The sequence below is a fragment of the Psammomys obesus genome, unplaced genomic scaffold (genome assembly GCF_907164565.1).
Source record: "Psammomys obesus unplaced genomic scaffold, mPsaObe1.curated_primary_1811, whole genome shotgun sequence".
In the NCBI taxonomy this organism is placed as follows: domain Eukaryota; kingdom Metazoa; phylum Chordata; class Mammalia; order Rodentia; family Muridae; genus Psammomys; species Psammomys obesus.
This window is the reverse complement of record NW_026596125.1, coordinates 6,845,281-6,865,280: the sequence shown is the minus strand read 5'-3', so window position 1 is coordinate 6,865,280 and position 20,000 is coordinate 6,845,281. Positions and strand designations below refer to the sequence as shown.

The window sequence follows — 20,000 nt, the reverse complement described above, 5'->3', positions numbered from 1 at the left end:
CGCCGTCGCCGCCACATTCCCGCCGCCGCCGTTGGGACCGTTGTTTGGCGTGCCACCGCTACCCTCGCCTGCGCCGTCGCCAGCCTGCGGAGGTAGCAGCGTCGGCGGTCCCTCAGGCTCTAGCTTGACCGCCACCTCCGTCTGCTCCTCCGCCAGCGCCGCCATCTTGCGGCTGAGCCACCTCGCGCCGTCAAGCGTGACTGCGTTTTCGCCACATGGAGGGCGGGGTGGAGCGTTTCACGACAGCTGGGGCAGGCCGTTTACGGCTAGAGGCGGAGCTAGCGAGGAGAAAAGGGCATGAGCAAGAGCTATTTTCAAAACCGAGTGAAAGGCAGGCAGGAAGTGGGAGTTGGTTACCGTCTCTATTACATTTGCCTGATAATTACGTTTATTGCAGGCAGGCTACATTGAGACATTAAGATAGACGTTTTACAGTATACGAGTTCTTTTAATTCAACAATTTTAAAGGGTGCTAATCCCTGGAGTCTTTACAGGCGGCTTAACCAAAACCCACAGAGTTTAAATACAGTGCTAAAATCACACACGAAGAAAGAACGAAGATTCAAGTCTAGATATTTAATTCAAAAGCACATGCCATTTATTAGGAGTCTTCTGAGTTTCTGGTAAGATTTTTCTAATACTGTGAGCTGAGCCGTGGCCACTTTTCATTTAAGTTTTAATTCCTGTAAAAAATCCAGCTTTGTGAACTTTACAGTATATGCTATATTGTAATAAAAAGCCTTTAAATTGGATTTATTTTTTAAAAATAAATTTAAGCCGAAGGCAGAGACATAATGATTGTTACCTAGATCAGCCAGGGCTACACAAGGAGACCTTGTCTCAAACAACAACAACAAAATCAATTATAAATTTAAAGAGTGAGAAAGTTTTTAAATGTCTGTTCATTCCTTGTTATCAAATAAACCATTTATCTCTTTAAAAACTTTAAAAAAAAAAAAAAAAGAAAGAAAGAAAAGATTGTTTAGCCAGGTGATGGTAGCACACACCTGTAATTCCAGCACTCAGGAGACAGAGACAGACAGATGTGAGTTCAAGGACAGCCTTGTCTACAAAGAGAATCCAAAACAGCCAAGACAACACAGAGAAACCCTGTCTCAAAAAACCAGAAAGAGCACCCAGGCTGGCCGTGAACTTGCTGTGTAATTAAGGACAACTTTGAATTTCTGGTCCTCCTGCCTTCACCTTCTAAGTGCCGGGATCACATACAAAGCTAAAACGTTTTTATATAGAAGCTTTTGTGGCTGAAATGTTTATGCTGTGTACTAATTATTAATTCTCACCATTCTGTTGTTTTTTTAAAGCGGAACTGGGAACTGAACCTCACCCCACCTCTTGAATACTAGGCAAGTGCTCTACCGCTGAGCTACAGTAGCAGCCCTTAATTGGGAAGAGATCAGAAGAGGGGGTGTGACTCACAGTATGGCCACCCTTGTCCTCTCTATGGAGTCTCAGAAATTCCAGAGTGTCTAGTTGGTACTTTTGCTGAGGTGAATGAGTGCAAATACAATCATCCCTGTTCCACCAAAAGAAAGAAACTCACTGAGTGCCCAGGAGACCCACTTTTATTTTCTTGTTTCTGTCTTCTTCCTTTCTGACCCCTGCTCTCAGAGTCCTCCTCCTTCTGAGAGTCTGCTGTCAATCTGGGTCTTTGCAGGGTATCCATTCCTTCTCTGGATGTCACTCTTTCATTCTGACATTTTTTTCTGTAGATCTTAATGTTTAGTAAGCACAGCTACAAATATTTCTTCCTTTTTCCTGTTCCCTCTTTTAAAATCTCTTCCTATGCATGTGTCAATGGATAGTTTTGTCTTTGAGGTCAGCTTGCTGTTTATGCTTGCTTAGAGTGTACCAGGCTTTTTTTTATTCCTTCTACCTGATTTTTCTTTTCAGTGAAGTAATACATTTTTAGCATAGGTCTATATTGCTCCACTTATTGAGTTTATAGTCTTCAACCATTGAATTTTATAGTATTTTGATTTGTTTCTTTATTTTTATTTTTCCTGTCTTCTACAACCCAACCAAATGATTTTATTCTCTGTGGATATTTGACAGTGTGTGCAGATATTTTTGAAAATGCTTTTGGCATCAAGCACGTAGAATTCAGAAATGCTGTTAGACATACTAAAATGCGCAGGACAACAGTTCCTCAAAAACATCTTTTTCATAGCTTATAATTATCCAACTCAAAATGTTAGTGTTGCCAAGGTAGCAAGACCCGGATGAACAGTTTTGGTTTGTGTGGGTTTTCTGTCTGTTTGTTTGACAGACTCTCACTGTGTAGCCCAAGCTGTGGGCTACACCACAGCTTGGGCTGTGACTTACCATCTTCTACCTCAGCCTTACTCATGCTTAGAATTATCACAGATATATGCTGCCACTCTCAGCCAATATGAACATCTCTTTAAGACTATGGGTTTGGGGCCTGCTGCCACCACTTGTGGCCCACCCTCATTTGGAGCCACTATGATGTGCAAGTATGTAGTGGAGAGATGGGAGAAAAAGAGAAGCGGACCTGTTTGAGCGCTATGAAGAAAGGAGGAACTGGAGACTGGAGGATGGAGAGAAATAGCCTGATGTGAATAGCCTGCCCTGCCACCTGAGGCCATGGTGAAGCCTGGCCATGCTGCCACTGAGGGCTAGGTCTGTGTGGATGATGTCCATGGCTCATTACCACCAGATATCTGCAGATATCTCTGGTCTGGGCTGCTACCTGGGACTATGTTGATGTCCAAGGGCTGTACAGAGCTGTCCCTGCTCCTCACTGGCTGTGGCACTTGAGAAAGTTGGCCCTGCTCCTTAGCTGCTGCAGCACTCAGGAGAGTGGACCCTGCACCACACCTGGGTAGCACAGCAGAGCTGGCCCTGGTATGTGGGTGGGCAGGTGGGGTGTCACAGGTGAGCCGGCCTGAGGGTATGAGTGTAGGAGAGCTGGCCTAGACACTCATATGCATTGAGATGGTGTGGGTGCTGGAGAGATGGTCTCTCTCACCTTCCCCCACCACCTCCAGCAGGTGGGAGAGCTGTCCCTGCCCCTCACTGGCTATAGCAGAGCTGGCTCCGCCCCTTGCTCCTTGAGGAATTGGGTGAGCTAACAGGGCAGTGCTAGAACGCTTGCCTTGGTGGTGAGCTGTCAGGTTGACTACCTCAGATACCTCCCAGGCCCAGATCCAGGTCTTGGAGTTGGCCCACCCCAACATCTGCCCCATCTATGACCTGCTGGAGCATGTGAAGGGGCCAGTCCTGCAGATCCAAAACTACAGCATCTTTCTGAGAACAGGCAACAACAGACTATCCAAAAAGAGTGCCAGTGAGGATCCTGTATTGTATAGCAGAAGCCTTGAACTAGAGCTTATTACAACAAACATTTGCAAGTAAAGATGTGTGGACAAAAGGATATGTACTGTGTGACACTTTATAGCTTCCACAACAAGATTTTGCTTTGTCTTCTGTTTTTTATTTTCTTTTGAGGGGGAAGGTTGCAAGTGCAGACGGTAGATATGACGGGACAGGAAGATGAATGGGATTGGGTGCATGATGTGGAATTTACAAAGAATAGAGTTTTTAAAAAAAATTAAAGAATATGGGTTTGTCACTCAGGAGGCAGCAACAGGCAAATCTCTTAGCTCAAGGCCAACCTGGTCTACAGAATGGGTTCCAGGACAGCCAGGGCTACACAGAGAAACTCTGTCTTGAACAACTGAAGGAAAAAAAAAAAATTATGGGTTTGGGGCTGAAGAGATGGCCCAGCTGCTCTTCCAGAGGACTCAGGTTCAAGTCCCAGGCCCATATGATAGCTTACAACTAGGTGTAACTCCAGTTCCAGGGGATCCACAGACAAACATGCAGGCAAAGCATCAATGCACAGAAAACAAAAATAATTTTTAAAAACCGGGTTTGTTGTAATCCACAAGAGAATAGTGGTTGGGCAATACAAAGTCTATTGACCTGCTCACAACTATGCTGGGTATTCAGGATCTTAGTGTAGCGCTGAACCTTTCTCAGGATGAACTTTAAAGAAAAAGAAAATCCTGGGCTGATATATATCAGTTACCAAGAACAGTTAGCCAGAAATGAAACTATTGAAGCCAAAAAGCAAGTTACTACATTTAGAGACTTCCCAACACTGTGGACTTGATGGATTAGGTTTTTGTTTTCATTTTGGCAGGTGGTGCTGTCTGCATACTGAGTTTTACGAACTGAATGGCACTTCCATCATGGAGTCAGTTGTGCTGAGGTCTGGAGGACCTGTTAACAGACTATCTTACTGAAATTGTTTTTCTATTGATAAATGTATTCTGCTGCATCTAGTTCAGTTTTTGGCTTCAATTGAAGTTGTATTTTTATCCATATTTCATTATATTTCTCCATGAATCTCCAGTTTCTTTGGATAATTCTCTCGTGTTCCTATTTGGGTCCCGTGACCTCAGTTGCCAGCCCCCCATGCACATACAAGCATACGTTCACTAGAACCTATACATAAATGAAGATTTGCACAATTCAGAAAACTTTCCTGTAGCTTGTCTCTAGACATCTTCCCAGAAGGAGATGGGGGTGGGAGGGGAGAGACAAATAGGAAAGGCTTTCCTCAAGCATGGCATGGCCTCCTTGAAACCACAGCTCTGTCCCTTTGAGCAGCTGTCACACAAAGGAACTCAGGACTTGTGCTCCTTTTGCAGCTCTGCACATTTCTGTGCCCTCGGGTGTGAGTATGGGGCAGCCGATACCCACACCTGCTTACAAGCATATTCGTTCCCAGCTTCGCTGTAACTTTTGCTAAGCATGTACTCCATTTAAAGCCATCTTTATCTTGTTAGCTGGTAAAAGCTGGGCGTCTGCGGGTCTGGGGGTCACTGCTGAGAGAAGCCTGAAAACATCCAGGAAGAATATAAAGCTCTTGAAGCTCCCAAAACAATGCAGGCGGTTGTCACTCTGGTTGGTTGCCCACCAGAACTTGAGGTAAAATCCTATCACTGAAGACCCTACATGCCCGAGTTGCAGGGTGTTGAGTAATCAGGCTGGCACTGGAGGCTTCCCTCGTGCTCCTAAGCCCTCAGCTCAAGAAGGAGCTATTCATGCACAGGCATGACATGGATATTCCGTTCCTGAACTCACAGCAGCTGTGAATCGCTATGGGAGGTATGTCGGGGGGATTGTGAACCCCACTTCCCTGAGGACTTATATGCAGTCAACGGTTTATGGTTTTGGGGTGTGTGTAAGTGTTTTGCTGGAATGTATGTCTGATGCCTTTAGAGGCCAAAATTGAGCATCCGATCCCCCGAACCTGGAGTTAGAGATGATTATGAACCTGGGTGGATGATGGGAGCCCAACCCAGGTTCTGAGGAAGAGTAGCAAGTGCTCTTAACCTCTGACCTCCAGTACTGGAGTTCTTCTCCCAGAGTTCTGTCTACTGTGGTACACAGTCTACTCCTTAGTTTATGTTGAGTCCAGGCCCAGGGATGCCAGAGGGGAAACTCAGTAAAGGGTAAGTGAGTCAGGCCCTGAGCTCTGGAGTAGCCATAGTGGCACATTCCTGTAATCTCAGCAAAGTACAGATAAAAGAAAGACATTCGAGATTATCCTGGGCTACATAAGGAGTCAGAGGCCATCCTGGGCTATTTGAGGCTCAAACAATAACAACATGGAAAAAAAAAAAAACCTGAATTCTAGCCAGGTGTGGTGATACTTTTAATCCCTGTACTCTGGAAGCAGGTGGCCCTCTGTAAGTTTGAGGCTAGGCTGCTCTACAGAGCAAGTTCTAGGACGACCAGGGCTAAGTGGTGAGATGCTGTCTCAAAAGTAAAACAAATCACCGGGTGTGATGGTGCATGCCTGTAATCCCAGCACTCTGGGAGGAAGAGGCAAGAGGCTCTCTGTGAGTTCGAGGCCAGTCTGGTCTACAAAGTGACCCAAGGCTACACAGAGAAACCCTGTCTCTGGGAGGAATAAAAGTGACACAAAACTTAAGTCTAGTTTCCTTTGTCAAGCTGGCTGATGCTATTTACATCCTAAAGACCTCAGAAGTCTTTATGATATTGGAGTTTTTATCTAAACCCTATTGCAAAGACAGGACGAAGTATTTTACTATTTTGACCACAAGTCAGTCTCAGTGTCTTTGTATTTAATTTTAAATTACATTTGCTTGAGTGTGTGTGTGTGTGTGTGTGTGTGTGTGTGTGTGTGTGTGTGGGAATACATGGATGCCACAGCACGTATCTGGCCATCAGAGGATAATCTGGGGATACTAGTTCTTTCCTTGTGCTATAGGGGTCCTGGGGATCAAACTCAAGGTCATAAGGATCAACAGCATGCATCTCTCTTCACTTATACCAGCCACTCTGTATCCATTCGAATTAACATTCTTCTCATGGTCAGAGAATTTGAACATCTTGTCATATTTTTTGGAGAGATCCTTTCTATATTACTCTTCAGTTTTGAGTGGGGAGTGTAGCTCAGTGGTAGAGTGCTTGTCGAAAGCTCATGGAGCTCTGAGTTGATCTCTAACACTACAAATGAAGAAACCAAGTGACCCCATTTCCTCCTGTAAGACTCAATCCAAAAGGGCCTGTCAATCACCTGGACAGAAAAAAAAAGAGCCCCTGAGGAAGAGCTGTTTGTTGTAGAAGATTTAAAAAGTATTATAAAGCTGGGAGCTAGAGAGGTGGCTCATTGGCTGAGAACATTTACAGCTCTTCCAGAGGACCTGCGTTTGGTTTCCAGGACCAGTGTTGGCCAGCTCACAACTGCCTGTAATTGTGCAGCTCCAGAGGATACCAGGCCTCTAGCCTCCTAGAGGGCCTGCCCCCACCCACACATACACATAATTTAAAATAATAAAAATAAATCATCTAAAAAGAAATAGTATAAGACAGACATGGGGGCACACAGCTGAGTGCTCAGTCCCAGCACTTAGAGAGCAGAGGCAGAGGCAGGTGGCTTTCTATGAGTTCGAGGCCAGCCTGGTCTACTGTCTCCCAAGACAGTAAAGTCTACACAGAGAAACGCTGTCTCAAAAAAAAAAAAAAGTATAAAGCTTTCCTGATATGTATATCTACCCAATGGTGCCTTTGCAATGGTTCCTTTGATTATTGTCCATCTTCACTCCTTGTTATGACTTGCTCTCTATTTCTGTGGTAAAACACCATGACCAAAAGAAACTTGGGGAGGAACTTTCAACTTACACTTTATAGTTAGTCTATCATGAGGGAAAGTCCGGGCAGGAACTCAAAGCCAGAACCTGGAAGCAGGAGCTGATGTAGAGGCCATACTGGGATTAAAGGTGTGTGACACCATCGCCTGGCTTCAAGATCACCTGCCCAAGAGTGGCACTGTGCATAGTGCCGCATCAGGCATGAATTAAGAAAGCACAGACCTGCCTGCAAGCCAGTCTAACAGAGGCTTTTTCTCAGTTGAAATTTTCCCCTTCTGAGATGACCGCAGCTTGTGTAAAGTTGACTATATATATATATATCTATCCAGGACCTCTAAGATGTGCTCTGGTATACAGTAAACTACCTAAATCCTATACAAAAAAAGAAAAAAAAAACCCAGCTTATACACTAACAAATTATAATCCATCTTATAAGAAGTACATGGAGCCAATCAGGTGTCATACACCTGTAATTCTAGCACTTGGGAAGCAGAAGCAGGAGGATTGCAGCAAGTCTGAGCCCAGTCTGGGTCCCATCTGGCTCAAGAAACAACAAAACAGATGTAACACAAAAGAAAAGCAGGTAGACTAGAAATAAGACTGTGGCATTCTTTTTATCTACTTTATTGGAGTTTCTTATACCTTTACCTCCCTTCCAACCCCCAACACTAGGTAGGCGAGAAAGAAGGTTAGAAGGGAAAGGGACATAGACCTCTTTAGACTTAGTTCCTTGGGGCAATCCCAGTCTTTGTGGACACTAGGCCCCGTGGCCCAGCTAAACAGCAAACCAGCAAAGGGGCAGGGCAAACTGGCCGCAGCCCGCCTCCTCTCGGTGCTCTGGTATTTATACCCTCTCAGAGTCTTCAGAATTAAGGGAGCTGGCAAACATCAGGCCCTTTTCTGAGCCCCCGTGAGGCAATCAGAGTTAACAGCTGTGGACAAACTAAAAGCAGCCCCATATCCCACACTTGGGATTCAAACAAAAACATACTTACATAACTGCGTTTTTAAAGAAAGCAAAACTTCCACTACAGAAGACATACTATTACAGGCCAGGCATGGTGGCACACGCCTTGAATCCCAGTGTTCTGGAGGCAGAGGCAGGCAGTTCCGTGTAGTCCACATAGCAAGTTCCAGACCAACCTCGGGGCAGCCAGGGTTGCTACACAGAGAAACCCTGTCTCAAAAAACAAAGTAAAACCAACCCAACAAACAAACAATGCACCCCCAAAACATACTGTTATATTTATATATCAATAAAAGAATTAGTAAAAGAATTAGTTTACTTTTTTTTTTTTTTCAAGACAGGATGGCCTTGAACTCACAGATCAGCAAAGGCTGGCTGCCACCGCCACCACCACCAACCACCACCACCACCACCACCACCACCAACAACAACAACAACAACAATACTGCTGCCACCACCACCTGGCTCAAAATTAGCTTTTTATCTGAGATGGAAGCTATAGTTTTTTCATGTGTGCTTTTACAAGAAATCAAATTTATATTTTACTGCATCTGGACTGAGAATCATAGGTAGGATGCCTTTCTTTTCAGTGTGGTTAAGAAGGAATTCACCCATGGTTTCTTTTGCAGCTTGGTTTCTTTTTTCTTTTGTTCACGAATCAGTTTAGATTTAATCTTGTATATAGTATAAGGTATGCATCTAAATGTTTTTTGCAAAAACTTTTCAGGATTTGGCAATGTTTCTCAGTGGCAGAACAACCACTAAGCATTTTCAGGGCCCTGCGTTCGCTTTCCAGTACTGCCAAGTAAAGGGGGACAGATCTAATCAAAAGTATCTAAGAAGCTTCTTCTTGTTTGGGAAAACACCAAATGGGGGAGGGAGGTGTCTTAGGGAATGAGGTCATGGCTGAGGCCCATGGTCAAGGCTGCAGGAGTCATGGAGGTAAACCTGAAGACAAGGAGTGGAAGCTGGGCCGCCTGGTCAAGAACATGAAGATTACGCCCCTGGAGGAGATCTACCTGTTCTCCCTGCCCATTAAGGAATCTGAGATTATGGATGTTTTTTCTGGGCACATCCTTAAAGGATGAGGTTCTAGAGATCATGCCAGCACAGAGGAGACTCAGGCTGGCCAGAGGACAGGTTCAAGGCTTTTGTCACTATTGGGAACTACAATGCTCACATTGCTCTTTGTGTTAGGTACTCCAAAGAGGTGGCCCCTGCCATCCAAGGAGCCATCACCTTGGCCAAGCTTTCCGTCATCCCTGTTTGGAAAGGCTACTTGGGGAACAAGATTGGCCAGGCCCATAGTGTTCCATGCAAGGACAGGCTGCTATGGCTCTGTGGGTGGGTCTCATCCCTGCCCCAAGAGGCACTGGTATGGTCTTTGCCTCTGTGCCCAAGAAGCTACTGATAATAACTGGTATTGATGACTACTACACACCAGCCAGGGGCTGTACTGCCACCCTGGGCAATTTTGTCAAGGCCACCTTTAATGCCATCTCCAAGACCTACAGCTACCTGGCCCTGATCTCTGGAAAAAGACTGTTCATCAAGTCTCCTTATCAGCAATTCACTGACTATCTTGTGAAAACCCACACCAGAGTCTCTGTTTGGAAGACCCAGGCTCCAGCAATGGCTACCACTAAGAGTTTTAATGCAAGAAAAATAAAGTTAATTGTCTATTGTTGTTTGTGGTGGTTGTTGTTGTTTTGCTTTTTTTTTTTTTTTTTTTAAGAATTTACGGAACCCAACAAGATGGCCTAGCAGGTAAAGGTGCTTGAAGGTGGAAGAAGAGAACCAATTCTACAGAATTGACTTCTCACCTGGACACACTCTGTCCCACAGACATCATGCACACATGCAGACACACACTAATATAATGACAATGGTAATAATCAAGTTGAAAAAGTATTCCAGGAGTTCCATGGTTTCAAAAACCTGATAATCCTCTGAAAATACATACAAGAGTCAGGACCAGCTGTGGTGAACTCCTTTAATCCTTTCTCTTGAGAGGCAGAGACAGATGAATTTCTCTGACTTTGATGCCAGCTTGCTCTACATAGTGAATTTCCAGCCAGCCAAGGCTGCATAGCAAGTCCCCATCTCAAAACAAACAAAATAACAGAAAAAAAACAACAACAAAACAAAAAGCTATGTATCTTGCTACATAGCTAGCCACAACTGTGTCTCAAAAAGTCAGTTCTCCAACAATGAAACCAGATTCATGAACATTATAAATCCTGTCATTGTACAAAGCAATGTCACAAACTGGCACAATATGGTTCATTGCCACAGGCGTAGACATCAAAACTATCAATCATTGACAGGAAATAAACACTAATGACCACAGTTCCAGGGGTTGATCAAGGGTCAATCACAGTTCTAGATTTCCTTGACGATAGAAAGGAATAAGCATTTTGCAACTTCCCCTGCTCTTTTAACTTTTCTCTCTGGATGGCTGTTTTCACAAAGCCCTCCTTTGGAAAGTCTGTATCTGCCTCAGTGACGTGAGATACCACTCTTACCCAGGCTCTGAGCACTCTTATTTCTTTCTGGACTTTCTCTCTTGTTTTAGGCTTACTCAAACAATGGGATATACAGACATCAGGCAGAAAGGTTTATGGAATGTTCAATGATTAAGAGGGTATCCATCACTATATTTTTTCTTTATGGTGTTTATAAGTATAAAAGATCTATATTTTTATTTTTCTAATCTATATTTTCTTTTGTCATTTGACAGTTTAAAAAAATGAATAGCAAGGGAGTTTATGCCTGAAATTCCAGCACTTGAGAGGCTGAGGCAAGTAGATCACTGGGTTCAATGCTAGGTCAGCTTTGGCTGCAGAACAAGACCCTGCCTCAGAAAAACAAAACAGAGGCCAGGTGTGGTTGCCTATGCCTTTAACTCCAGCATTCAGAGGCAGGCGGGTCTCTGAATTTGAGGCTAGCCTTGTCTACAGAGCAAGTTCCAGGATAGCCAGGGATGCAGAGGAATTCTGCCTCAAACAAACAAAATACAGGAGAGGGCTAGTGAGATGGTTCAGAAGATAGAGACATTTGCTGGCAAGCCTGATAACTTGAGCCCCATCCCTGGAACACGAGAATGTGGACGAAGAGAACCAGCTTAACCACGCTGTCCTCCATTTTCCTGCGCTTGCGGCTATGCAGCATACACGCGGGCGCCAGAAATAGATGTCATCGAAACTGAAGAGAAAGAAAAGACTTATTTCCCTCTTTGAACTATCTTGGCACTCTTCTCAAGGGTCACATGACTTAAATGTGAGGGTTTTTTTTTTTTTCTGACTTCTTAATTTTATTCCAATTGATCTATGTGGCAATTTTTATGTTTTGTTAATTTGGTCTTTTTTTTTCTTATTTTTTTTTTTTAAGAGGAAGAAAGGATTTACTTTGACTCATGGCTTCAAAAGATTTCTGTAGTGTCTATTGGGGCATCTCTGTGGTGCTAGGAGTGTGTGACATAGCTCCTCCTATGCCATTTGAAGGAGGAAGCAGAGAGCTCAAAGTAGGACTAGAAATGGATATCTTTCAAACCTGCGTGCAGTTACCACCACTTCTAGCTAAGCCACACAAACCTGAGGTTTCACAACTCCCAAACAGGACCATCAGTTAGGAACCAAGTTTTCAAACATATTCAAACCATAACATTCTGTTTTCTAGTCCACACACTTTCTTGGGTTATCTCATAGTGGAAAAAAAAAATGTATTTAGTCCAACTTTAGGGAGCCTCCAAATCATTTGTTGGTGTTTGTTTTGGTTTCAAGACAGGGTTTCTCTATGTAGCTCTGGCTGTCCTGGAACTCACTCTGTAGACCAGGCTAGACTCGAACTCAGAGATTCACCTACCTCTGCTTCCAAGTGCTGATTTTTTAGCGGGTGCACCTTCACTGTCTAGTTCCAAGTCTTTTTAAAAATATTTTTTATTTAGTTTTAATTTTTGTTGTGTGTAGGCATGCTTTGCTTACATATATGTATGTTCACCACGTGCATGCCTGGTGCCCAGGGAGGAGAGAAGAGGGCACAAGATCCTCTGGAACTGGAGTCACAGATGATTGTGAGTGTGTGTGCTGGAACCAGAGCAGGGCCTCTCTGCAAGAGCAGCAAAGTGCTCTTAGCCAGCGGGTCACCTTTCCAGCACCAGACAGTGCCGCATCTTCATAGAACCAATAGCGTTCAGAAGTCCAAGGACAGTGGTACACACCCTTCAGTGGGTAAGTTCGTAGTAGGAGTTTTGGTGTCTTTTAAAACTCGGTTATGTTATGTAAATGTGTTTTTGTTTTAATTACAGGTATGGGATATGGGGCTGCTTTAGACTGCCCACAGTACCAGACTGTTCGCTCTAAGAGCAGCATGATCTTTGCCAGCTGTGAACAGTTTAATTATGGGTACTCTGAGAGGGGATAAAGTGCCAGAACCCAGAGAGGAACAGGTGCTCGCCTCCTGCTGCTCCTGGCTGCTGCTGCTGTGGTTTGAAGAGAAGTTGCAGATACCCTAAAAGAAAACTGGATTTGCCCCAAGAAACCCAATGACCCTAAGCAGCAGGAAGTAGCTAAAGAGAACTACGCCCCCTCTTCGAAACTAACCTCCTTTCTCTCTTACCTGGTGTTGCAGTGTTGGAAGGAATTGGGGTGAAGAGAGGCAGAGATGTAAGAATCCAAAATAAAGACGCCAACATAAGGTCTTGAGACAGTCACTGTTTCGTTTTTTTGTTGTGTTGTTGTTGTTATTGTTGTTTTTTTCCCCTTTTTGAGACACAGTTGTTGAGACATGGTTGTTGCTGCCCAGGTGGCTCAGATTCCTGCACTGCAATATTCTGCCTACTTCAGCCTCGTGAACGCTGCGATTAATAAACACGTCAGCACAGTGGCTTTTTTTTTTTTTTTAAGATTTATTTATTTATTATATATGCAGTGTTCTGTCTGCATGTACACCTGCAAGCCAGAAGAGGGCACCAAATCTCACTATAGATGGTTGTGAGCCACCAATCCAGGACCTCTGGAATAGCGTCCAGTGTTTTTAAGGTCTGAGCCATCTCTCCAGCCTTTCATGTGGCTGTTCTTATTGAAGCTGTCCTCTAATTTTTTTTCCTCATGTCTCAGACTTTTTTTTTCTTTTTTGCTATTCTGGGTCACGGTTTTGGTGCTGGAGAGAAATCATGGCTTTACACAGGGTAGGCTAGTACTCTCTTCTTTTGAGTTCTATCTTCGGCCCCAGTCATTTTATTTTTTATTTTTCATATCCATCCAATGCCTTGAAATTGATTTGATATGGTTCTTACAAACTTCTACAATGGAGGAGTTGGTTTTTTTTTGTTTTTGTTTTTTTTTTTTTTGTTTGTTTGTTTTCTATTACAGCAACTACTACTAACTACTATTATTTGGTGGTGGTGGTGGGGCACACATGAGCCTTGGACACAAGTGGAAGTCACAACAACTTTTGGGAATCGATTCTCTCCTTCTACCACGTGAATAATGGGTATTGAACGCAGGCCGTCACGCTTGGCGGCAAATTCCTTTACCTGCTGAGCCATCTCAGCTTTTTTGTTTGTTTTTTGAAAAAAGGTCTCACTAAGTAGATGGATACCATTAGCCACGGAAGAAAAAGCATAATTAGTACTCAAAATGAAATCATCATTCCTAATTCAACATCACATGGCACCTAGACTTTAACGCTCTACGAGTAATAAGCTGCTGCAAGTAAAATACTGATACTGTAGCATTTCAGACCTTTTGAAAAGTGCATGGCAAGCCTCAGACCAGAAAAATTGAGTGAGGTTCCTTTCAAGGCGCAGCCCGCAAGCCTCGCCCGCACCTGAGCAGCTCCGCCACACCTAGGCAACCCCTAGGTAAACCACATTTCCCAGCGGCCCCTGCGGAGCGCCGGCGCCTGCGCACTGGCACGAGAGGGGCGCGTGCTCCACTCGCGCGCTAGCTGTTCTCCTCGCCTCGCCTCGGCTTGCCTCGCGGTCAGCCCGCTTCGTTTCTGATCCCCGCCATGGAGGAGGCTGAGACGGACGCCACGGAAAACTCTCGCGCATCTGAGGCCGAGCGAGCCTCGGCCATGCCGCCTCCCATCTCGCCGCCCGCCCTCACCCCGGCGCCCGCAGCCGGTGAGGAGGGCCCGGCGTTTTTGCCCGAGGCGGGCGGTCCCGGCTGCTCCGGATCTCGGCCCCCGGAGTTGGAGCCCGAGCGTAGCCTGGGCCGCTTGAGAGGCCGCTTCGAGGACTTCGACGAGGAGTTGGAAGAGGATGAGGAGATGGAGGAGGAAGAGGAGGAGGAGGAAGAGATGAGCCACTTCTCGCTGCGGCTGGAGTCCGGGCGGCCGGAGTCCGAGGACGAGGAGGAGGTACCGACGACCTGCCCGACCTGGCTGCTCCCCGGCGGTCTCTGCGACCGAGCGGGGCGCGGACTGCGGCCGCCCGCAGTTCCCGAGCTCGCAGCGCTTGGGTAGCCCTCCATCCCCGCCCACCCAGGCGTGGCCCCCCGCCTTGATCTTATTTTGTGAAGTCCCTGCAGATCGCTTAGCGCACTCTGGGTCCTGGTTCTTGTGTAGAGAAGTCTCTGCGTGCCGTGAAGGGGGTTAGACGTCTAAGTCAGACAGGAACGTACTCATTTTGTGCAGGGCGTTGAGAGGGCGGTAAATCCTTCAGTAATGACGGGGAGGGCTTGGGTTTTGTTTTGGTTTTTGTAACGTAGTGTAGTTTGCCCATTTTTGTAACTAATGTGTAAAGAAAGGCATCCCGGGGATGGGGTGTAGCCCGGTTGGTACAGTGTTTCCCTGGCCTTCAGGAGTCTCTGAGTTCGATTCTCAGCACTGTTTACGCTGGATGCGGTAGCGGGCGCCTGTAATACCGTTACTACCAACATGCGTGAGGTGGAGGTTGCAAGTTCAGGGTCATCCTTGTTAATGTGGGGAGTCCAGGCTGGTATAGGGACTTTTGGTAAAATGACAAAAGAACAGGTGCCCTTCACTGTCAGTGTAGTGTCAGCCAGAGAATTGGGACCCCTTAGAAGCAGTGCTTTCTGTTTGTTTGGCATTTTGAAGGGTTGGAGGTGCGATTGAATTACATTTCTTATAATGAAATCTTGAGATTTTGGCTTAAATTGTTTTGAAATGAGGCCTTGCAGTGTTGCTTTGGCCTGGGTTTGAACTCCTGGGCTAAAAGTTCCTTCCGTCTCAGCTAACTTGAGTAAGCAGGAATAAAAACTACCTCACCCAGCTGGTTTGTGAGTGTGAGAAGGCAAAGGCGTGTATTCTAAAACTGTTACCATTGCATTTACAGCGCCTGATTAACCTTGCTGAACTGACCCCATACATCTTGTGTTCCATTTGCAAAGGTTACCTAATAGATGCAACTACCATTACAGAATGTCTTCATACCTGTAAGCATATAGTTCACGTTTCTGAATAGTATTTTTAAAAGTTTGAAATGTCTTTAAACCATCTTAAATTAAACATTTTCTCTTCCAATAGTTTGTAAAAGCTGCATTGTCAGACATTTTTACTATAGCAACAGATGCCCAAAATGCAACATAGTTGTCCACCAGACTCAGCCTCTTTATAATATAAGGTAAGACTATATGCATTTAAAATGTAGTCACATTTACAATAATTATCTTAAGGTTTAACTTTTTTGTTTTTTAAACTTGACATTGTGTAGTTGGGAGTAATTTCCTGAACGCTGTTAAAATTAGAAGAAAGGGAACTGCATAAGAAATGGGTGTGGGGCACTGACTGCGTACGAGGCACTGTGAGAGCTCCTGGAGAGTTTAACAGCAAAGGTGGTAGGTAGTGGAAGGCAAGAGAAAGAAATGAAACCAAACACTGAGTTTTTAGGTATTTTAACCTAATTAGTCAAGTGAAGGTGGAGATGTTTAAGCCGGTCGTTTCCACGCTGCAGCATTTAGATCACTGTTCTAGAATCCCTGAAGCAGCTGTCCTTACTAGTTGATCATGACAGCATAGTAACTGATGTTTCATCTCATGCTGCTTCCTTGGAGAGGAAGAAGGCTGAGTTAGAGACAGGGTTTTTCTGTGTAGCTCTGGCTGTCCTGGAACTCTGTAGACCAGATTGGCTTCAAACTGACATCTGCTTCCCGAGTGCTGGGATTAAAGGAGTATAGCACTGCACCAGGCTTCAGTATTTTTATTTATTTATTTTTTAACTTGGAGCTTTTGGAAGTCCACAGAGGGCATTGGATCCCCTGGAAGTAGAGTTACAGATGGTTGTGAGCTGCCATGTGGGTGCTGGGAATAGAATCCACGTCTTCTAAAAGAGCATCTAGTACTTTTAACGTCTCTCCAGATGAGATGGAACACAACAATTAAAATGTAGTTTCCATCCTCAAGCTCACATTCTTATTGGGTATACAAGACCAAGGAACAATTATTAACTATTCAAGAATCTATTAAATACCTTGTTTGGGTTTTGTTGTTTTTGAGATAGGATTTCTCTGGGTAGTTTGGCTGTCCTAGAACTTTGTAGACCAGGCTGCCCTCCAACTCACAGAGATCACTTGCCTCTGGCTCCTAACCTGTCTGCCTCCAGAGTGCTGGGATTAAAGGCCTGCTCCACTACCACCTGGTGAATACTTATAATTACATATAATTCCTTGGTTTTTCTGAGATGAAATATATTTTAGTCACTGCGAGTACTGCCTCGTTCTAATGATTAAGATGTCTGGCTCCTAACCTGTTTGTGGTAGCATGCATACCTTTATTCCCAGCACTCAGGAGGCAGAGGCAAGTGGATCTCGGTGATTAGAGGCTGGCCTGGTCTACAGGGTGAGTCCCAGGACAGCCAGGGCTACGCTGAAAACCCAAAAAATAAAATAAATAAAAAATTTTAAAATAGGTATCTGCTCCTGAGGGAAAACAGTGAATTTGCTTTGCACCAAAATTAATTTTTCTGAATTCTGAGATACTCTCCATCCTTTTTATTAGGTTGGACCGACAATTACAAGACATAGTATACAAATTAGTGATCAATCTAGAGGAAAGTAAGTGTCTTTTATTTCATAGTTGTAAATCCCAAAGTTTCTGACTATTAGTTATATTTTAAATGTAATTTAGTCTGTGTTTTATCTTTTTTTAGGAGAAAAAAAGCAAATGCATGATTTCTATAAAGAAAGAGGTCTAGAAGTACCTAAGCCTGGTAAGTTTGGATGTGTGCTGTAATGTATTCACAGATTAAAGAATAAAACTGTGTCCTCGGGACACTGTCAATTTCCGTTGGTTACATGACAGAATAGACCTGGTAGAGGTGCTAACAGCTCAGGCCACATCATATTGCAGGGAAATCAGGGCAGTGAGAGCTGGGAACTGTTAGTAACGACACGCTTAAGAGCAGAGAGACGTTAGTTAATACCTGCATTCCTCTTGCTCAGCTCTCCCTTTTATACAGTTGAAGATACAAATCCAGGGAAGTTACACTACCTACTTTTTTAGGCTGGGTCTTCCCAGATAGAGTAATATAAAAAAAATTCCTCACAGGCCTCCTGATATAGACAATCCCTCGTTAAGACTTCCCAGGTGATTCTACATTGTGTTAAGTTGAATAAAAATTAAAACTAACCGTCACAGGTACTTGTTGGGATCTAGTTATATTATCAAAGAGAAATATTTTGAAGGTAACGCTGTAGTATAACCTAACAGTTTGTAAGAATTAAGAGGATTGGCTGTAATAGTGCAAGCCTGTAATCTCAGCACTCAGAAGACTGAGTCAGGAGGATTGCCATGAGTTCAAGGCCAGCCTGGGCAACATAATGAGACATAATGTGTGTGTTGGACACACTCAGGAGCTAGAATCTGTGAGCTAGTCCCTAGCACTGCCACTTTATTAGGTTAGGTGACGTTACGAAATAATGTCATTAACAGACATCTATAAACTAAAGATGAATTTCACACTTTATTAAACAAACACATTGATTAATACTAGTACTTTCTTTTTGCCACCCACCCACATACACAGTTTCTCTGTGTAGCCCTGGCTGTCCTGAAACTCCCAGTATAGACTGGGCTGGCCTTGAACTCACTTGAGATCCACCTGCCTCTGCTTCCCTAGTGCTGGGATTAAAGGCAGCTACCGCCATTGCCTGGCCAACACAAGTACTTTTAATAATGCTGGGCACGTGTTAACTTTTATGATGTTAGTAACAACATAGAAGTCGGGTAGACTTGGGTTTGGGTTTAACTCTTGGTTCTTCTGTTACTTGGTGACCTTAGGCACATTGTTTACCAAGGCTCAGTTTCTTTATGATGTGAGGTTTTGTTTGTTTGTTTGGGTTTTTTGAAGTGTAGATATAGTACATGTGTAAGGATTAAATGAGAGTGCATGTAACGTGCTAAGCAAGAGTATTGCACATGGTATTTTTAAAGTGTTATCTGTAAGTGCTGTTACTGTTTTTAGTGAACTCTGGCCCTGATAAATCAGTCGCATATCTGCCTTCCATTGTGTAGTGCTCCCTCAGCTTTCAGCTAATTTTACTGTTTTTCTTTACTTTCTTTTTTTTATTTAGAGAGAGAATGCATGTATATGGATGCACACATGTGTTTGTACTTTCTTGCACAGATACCCACAGCAGAAATCAGCTGCTTACCTCACCATGTGTGTCCTAGGGCAAAGAGGCTTGGCAGCAAGCACCTTTACCATCTGAGCCATTTTTTCCACCTTAAAATTAGTGATTTTGACAGATTCACTGATGTTATTAAGGAAAAGGAGATTTAATCAGTGCTTCACAATAACTTAGTTTACATAGCTGTAATATTTGTGTGTTTCATTCTTAAAAGATCTCAATTTGTAAAAATTTTAATCCTACATCTGCTACTTTGTTTCTGTCTCAAATAGCTGTTCCACAGCCAGTCCCTTCAAGCAAAGGAAGAACTAAGAAAGTCCTAGAGTCAGTGTTTCGTATTCCACCTGAACTTGATATGTCTTTATTACTTGAGTTCATTGGGTGAGTGACCTAAAAATCTATCATTTGCTTATTTTTGGCATTTTGAGGCAAGGTTTTTACATTGTAACCTAGGCTAGATGTGAACGCAAGGCACTATTCTTTTCTCTTCTTGTGTTTGGTTTGCAGTTTGTAAACCACCGTGCCGGGTTTGTAAATAGAGACGGCTCAGTGGTTAAGAACGTTTGTTGTTCTTGAAAAGGTTTAGTTCCAGATCAGTCACATGGCTCACAACTCAGAGCTGTCTGTAACTCCAGTTGAGGACCTGACACCATCTTCTGGCCTTGCCAGGTGCCTGCAGGCATGTGGTGCACATGTATACACTCAGGACACACGTTGAAGCAATAAGGTGTATTTATTTTGCGTGTGTGTGAGTAAATGTTGGTTTGTTTATTTATTTTTTGGTTTTTTTGAGACAGGGTCTCTGTGTAGCCTTGATTTTGTGTCCTAGATTCTGTGTCCTAGACTTTGTGCATTAGGCAGGCCTTGACTCACAGCAGTCCACCTGCCCTTGCCTCTCTGAGTGCTGGAATTAAAGGCTTGCACCATGTCCCACTTAAATTAAGGGTTTTTTTTTTTTTCTATGCCTGTTCTAGCTCCCAAATAATGAAATTGAAACTTGTTACATTTATTAATAAGCTTCAAGCACCATAACTGGCCATATACAGATCTATTCTAAACTGTCTACTAGTTTAGCTACTTCCTAGACTTGTGTCCCATGCTACTTGCCATCTAGTCTTGCTCTGGCCCCTCCTGCTCCATCTTTGTCCTCATGGGCACTTCTCACAGCCTCTTGCTCCTCGTGGCCCAGAGACTGACTGACTTTCTCCTTCCTTCCTTCCTTCCTTCCTTCCTTCCTTCCTTCCTTCCTTCCTTCCTTCCTTCCTTCCTTCC

The 20,000-nt window shown here is 44.0% G+C and overlaps 2 protein-coding genes across 4 annotated transcripts in view; one reads left to right on the top strand and one right to left on the bottom strand.

The window, feature by feature from the left end:
• The window catches only part of Taf5 (TATA-box binding protein associated factor 5), a 15,318-nt gene extending 15,148 nt beyond the window's left edge, over nucleotides 1–170 (bottom strand). The window contains exon 1 of the mRNA XM_055591646.1: nucleotides 1–170. This exon is cut by the window's left edge and continues 394 nt beyond it. Within this exon, the coding sequence (XP_055447621.1) occupies nucleotides 1–165 (165 nt within the window). The 5' untranslated portion in view covers nucleotides 166–170.
• A 13,904-nt stretch (nucleotides 171–14,074) lies between these two features.
• The window catches only part of Pcgf6 (polycomb group ring finger 6), an 18,159-nt gene continuing 12,233 nt past the window's right edge, over nucleotides 14,075–20,000 (top strand). For all 3 annotated transcript variants that reach the window (XM_055591669.1, XM_055591668.1, XM_055591667.1), the window contains exons 1-6: nucleotides 14,075–14,499; nucleotides 15,437–15,536; nucleotides 15,628–15,724; nucleotides 17,098–17,153; nucleotides 17,249–17,308; nucleotides 19,001–19,109. In XM_055591669.1, the coding sequence (XP_055447644.1) occupies nucleotides 14,149–14,499; nucleotides 15,437–15,536; nucleotides 15,628–15,724; nucleotides 17,098–17,153; nucleotides 17,249–17,308; nucleotides 19,001–19,109 (773 nt within the window). In that variant the 5' untranslated portion in view covers nucleotides 14,075–14,148. The remainder of the gene's footprint in view (nucleotides 14,500–15,436; nucleotides 15,537–15,627; nucleotides 15,725–17,097; nucleotides 17,154–17,248; nucleotides 17,309–19,000; nucleotides 19,110–20,000) is intronic.